The 5,000-nt window shown below is 46.3% G+C and overlaps 1 protein-coding gene across 5 annotated transcripts in view; it reads right to left on the bottom strand.

Annotated features, from left to right (window-relative positions):
• Positions 1-5,000, bottom strand: part of rbl2 (retinoblastoma-like 2 (p130)) — a 28,695-nt gene that overhangs the window by 6,537 nt on the left and 17,158 nt on the right. For all 5 annotated transcript variants that reach the window (XM_036003477.1, XM_036003476.1, XM_036003475.1 and 2 more), the window contains 5 exons: positions 4,360-4,497; positions 3,388-3,552; positions 2,946-3,045; positions 2,129-2,371; positions 546-739 (listed from right to left, as the gene is read on the bottom strand). In XM_036003477.1, coding sequence (XP_035859370.1) covers positions 546-739; positions 2,129-2,371; positions 2,946-3,045; positions 3,388-3,552; positions 4,360-4,497 — 840 coding nt within the window. The remainder of the gene's footprint in view (positions 1-545; positions 740-2,128; positions 2,372-2,945; positions 3,046-3,387; positions 3,553-4,359; positions 4,498-5,000) is intronic.

Raw genomic sequence — 5,000 nt, 5'->3', positions numbered from 1 at the left:
CTGACACAGAGACAGACGTTATCACCTGACACAGAGACAGACGTTATCACCTGACACAGGGACAGATGTTATCACATCTGGATCTAAATAAATGGTCACTAAACACACTCAAATTACACCTTCCTACATGGAATCTGAGGTTGTTCTCTTTTGTCTGTCATAAAACATTTTTCATGTTCCAGATTAAGATTTGAGGATGAAACCTGTCTGTGTTTGTGATTTTTCAATATATTTCTAAAAGGGAGAAAGAAAGGAAACAAAATGTCAAAAGGTAAAGGACCGCACCAAAACAAATGAGAAAAACAAGCTAAGCAAACGTTTTAAAAAAAAATGGCAATAAAGACGAAAAAAAGGCATCAAAAAGGCAGAAAAAGTTAAAATTAACGCCTAAATAATGGCCAGATTAATGGTCTAAGAAAATAAGCGTTGGCTGTATTAATAAGTGAAGCCATCAGGATACAGAAGGACGAGACGGAGCGTTAAACGTGCGGTATACTCGCCGTTCAGGTACAGGCCTGGTGCGGCGACTGTAAAGAGGTCCTTACCTTCCTGAAGAAGAGCGACAGCGAGCCTTTCCTCAGCGGACTGCCGGCCGGTTTGACCGCGGCCGGTTTGGTGACGGCTGATTGGACGGTGAGAGTCTGAGCTGACAGCGGCTGCAGCGTGGCTCCGCCCCCCTGTCCACTCACGCTCACCTGCACCGGGATGAAGGTGATGCCTCCGCTCTCATTGGCTATCCCTGCAGAGGTCAGAGGTCAGCGTTTGGTACCATCATAAGTTATTATAGTGTTACAGGATACATTTTAGTTTGATAGTTTTTAGAGTGTGTGTGTGCTAGTTTTAGTAACATAGCTTTTGAAAAGTGCTTTGGATCAGACTTGTGGGTGTGTTTTGAGGCGTAAGGCCAGTAAGCCTATCATCAATGTTTGGTTTTTTTCACAAATAGGCTGATTTATATTTGCTAAAAATTTGTTGTATCTATATTCATTTTCAAAAAAAGTTGCAAAGAAACTCCTTTCATTCGTTTTGCCTGATGAAGCTCTAGTACTGAAATGTTGCCTATTAAAAAAAGTTAAGGAGCTTGCTACAACAAACTCCAACAAACTCCAACAGTTGGAACAGTGTAGGCCGGCCATCTGTGTTTGTTGCCGTTTGTTGGATGGAGTTGGTAGAGTTGGACATGTCCAGTCTGGTCTGGTGGAGTTGGTAGAGTTTGACATGTCCAGTCTGGTCTGGTGGAGTTGGTAGAGTTGGACATGTCCAGTCTGGTCTGGTGGAGTTGTTGAATGTCAGACCAATGTCGCCCATTTTCCAACAAACGACAACATTCTAACAGCTTGAAATGCTGTCTCTAAAAGGGGTGTTTTTTTCTGGCAATTAGTGGAGTAACCATAGTGAGTAATTCCTCAAAAGCTTGAGGAGCAAAATGGCCAAAATTCGCAAAAGCTGGAGTATCTTCTGAGCGAAGTTCTTGCCACAAGTTAGGATAGACACCCTGTTTTGCATGTCACAATATCCAAAGTTTACACCACAGTCTCCTCCTGGCTCGTCTTGATTGCCGTCTCTCCTGTACACGGCTAGCAGCTCTACAGGCCAGGTAGACCAGAACTACTCTTCCCACATTCAACAAGGTCTCCACTTCATCATGTTATATTAAACCAAAAGGTAGGACTAGGTGACTAAAGTCAGTCTTGTCTGTTACTGTCTGAGCAGTGTGGACTGGCAGTTGGTTTTATGAACATTATAAAGACCAACAGCTGCCAACTTTATAATGTTGGAGTTTGTTGGTATTTGTTGGAGCCGTGTGCATACTCCTTTAGACGGTGTGCAGGAGTTTCTTTGCAACTTTTGAACTACTTATCCCTCTCCGATGCACCTTGTATTTCTCTCTCACACTCCGTTTGTATTACCTATTAGGCTAAAAGCTACTTGGACCGTGGCTCTGCCATGTTAAAGACAACTGTGTGTGTTTTACTTTTTAAGTTTTTACAGTTTTAATATCAGTGTGTTCATATGACTTATTTTAATGAACAGATAATAGTTTTAACCCTCAAACAAACAATAAACCAGCTGAACAAACTTCCAGTTTCCCTTCCTCCTCCTCCCTCTTCATGTAACGCTTCCTCACCCTGCACCGGGATGGAGACCGTCTGCCCGTTGTTGGCGGTGACGGTGAGCACCGTCTGCCCGGCTGGGATGGTGGTGACCAGGCTGGCCGTGGTCGTCTTGGTAATGGAGGCCGGCGCGGTGCCTCGAGGCTCGGCGTCCACCGGGTCGGCGAACAGGCGGCGGCGGTGCGGGCCGGAGGGAGGAGAGCCGGCGAGGGGAGAACTGTAGCGGTCCAGCAGGGTGGTGGGGGAGGGGGAGACACCTGCGGGGTAAAATATTAAACCAGCATCAGGTCGAAGAACAGACAGACAGACAGACAGACAGACAGACAGACAGACAGACAGACAGACAGACAGACACACACACACACACAGACAGACAGACAGACAGACAGACACACACACACACACACACATAGACACACAGACAGACAGACACACACACACACACAGACAGACAGACAGACACACACAGACAGACAGACAGACACACACACAGACAGACAGAAAGACAGACACACACAGACAGACAGACAGACAGACAGACAGACAGACACACACACACACACAGACACACAGACAGACAGACAGACAGACAGACAGACACACACACACAGACAGACACACACACAGACAGACACACACACACACACAAAGACAGACAGACACACACACAAACAAACAGACAGACAGACAGACAGACAGACACACAGACAGACACACACACACACACACACACACACACACACACACACACACAAACAGACACACACACACAGACAGACAGACAGACAGACAGACAGACAGACAGACAGACAGAGACACACACACCCCTACCTTTGGCGGTGCTGCCTGTGTGCAGGTCCGGTCCGTGGCTGACGGGAGTGAGAGGAACGCTGCTGTCATCGTTGTGTTCCAGGTACTGAGGAGGCATCACCTGAAACATCCAGACACACACAGACACACACACACACACACACACACACACACACACACACGCAGACACACACACAGACACACGCAGACACACACACAGACACACACCGACACACACACACCGACACACACACACACACACACACACACACACACACACACACACACACACACACACACACACACACACACACACACACACACACTTCAACTCCAATCCAAGCCGTCACAAACGTCAACAAAGCGCTCCAGAACCTCAGCAGGAGATACTTGTTTTTAAATCCAAACTGTGAGGATGCAGTGATGATGTATCTTAATATTTAACGTTAAGAGTTTTGTGGACCTGGTTGCAGGCGGGGACGGGGTCTCTGGCCGCCCGGAGGCTCTCCCACAGCGGGGAGTCGCTAGTCCAGGCCCGGCTCTCCAGAACCTGCTCCTCCACCCGGTTCAGGTGCTTCACCACCTCCCGAAACAGACCCTGCTCGGAGCGCACCAACACCTCGATCACCTGCACACCAACACCTTTCACTGAGCTTCACTCGTAGCCGTTATCTCTCATTCAAATGTTTTCATTCTGTAAAATTACATTACAAAAGTTCTGTTGTTGCTGCTGACAGACTCAGATTATTATTATTAATAATTATTATTATTAAGAGTCTGACAACATTATGGGATGGATCCCTACAGAGATAGACCTTTTAGTTAAAGAGTAAGATCCTTTTAGTTTAACATGAAACAGCCCCGAAATCACCATCACCAAACTACACCAGACTCCTAAATAATCAGGACTTTTATCATGGTAAAACACACTTCATTCAAAGTGGACAGAAACTAAGTCAAACTACCAAAAGCCGTCTTGGTTCATCTTTCCACTGTTCCAACAATCACCACTCTGGTTTGGTTGAAATAAACCCTTAATTCACCTATTTACATGTGGACATATGCTGGCTCTACACACGCTAAAAGTCCTGATTATTTACATGGAGTCTGGTGGAAATATGCTGGCTCTATAGACGCTAAAAGTCCTGATTATTTACATGGAGTCTGGTGGAAATATGCTGGCTCTATACACGCTAAAAGTCCTGATTATTTACATGGAGTCTGGTGGGTTTGGTGATGGGGATTTCGGGGCTGTTCCATGTTAAACTAAAAGGATGTCACTGTTTTCATCACTTACTTAGACACAAACACATGGGTAAATAGAGTCCATGTTGAGAAAAACTAAAGTTACCCCTTAACTTTCACACAAAATAATCTGAAAATATTGAGTTAAACATATTGGCAGTCTGATAGAAGTGATTGGTTGCGTTGATACCTTGTAGAAGTGATACATGGGGATCTGGAAGATGGTGATCAGGTTTAGGAAATCTCCCGGAGGTCTGTAGGAGAAGATGACGATCTCCAGACAGCAGACGAGCAGCGAGCGATGGAAGACGTCCTGCTCCAGGATACACTGAGACACAAACACAGAGTCACGGCACAGAGACACTGAGACACAAACACAGAGTCACGGCACAGAGACACTGAGACACAAACACAGAGTCACGGCACAGAGACACTGAGACACAAACACAGAGTCACCGTACAGAGACACTGAGACACAAACACAGAGACACTGAGACACAAACACAGAGTCACGGCACAGAGACACCACACAGAGACACTGAGACACAAACACAGAGTCACCGTACAGAGACACTGAGACACAAACACAGAGTCACCGTACAGAGACACTGAGACACAAACACAGAGACACTGAGACACAAACACAGAGTCACGGCACAGAGACACTGAGACACAAACACAGAGACAATGAGACACAAACACAGAGTCACGGCACAGAGACACTGAGACACAGAGACACCACACAGAGACACTGAGACACAAACACAGAGTCACGGCACAGAGACACTGAGACACAAACACAGAGTCACCGTACAGAGACACTGAGACACA

This window comes from Sander lucioperca, chromosome 7 (genome assembly GCF_008315115.2).
Source record: "Sander lucioperca isolate FBNREF2018 chromosome 7, SLUC_FBN_1.2, whole genome shotgun sequence".
Lineage (NCBI taxonomy): Eukaryota > Metazoa > Chordata > Actinopteri > Perciformes > Percidae > Sander > Sander lucioperca.
Note: the sequence above shows the minus strand (reverse complement) of the source record. Positions and strands in the feature narration are given on the sequence as shown.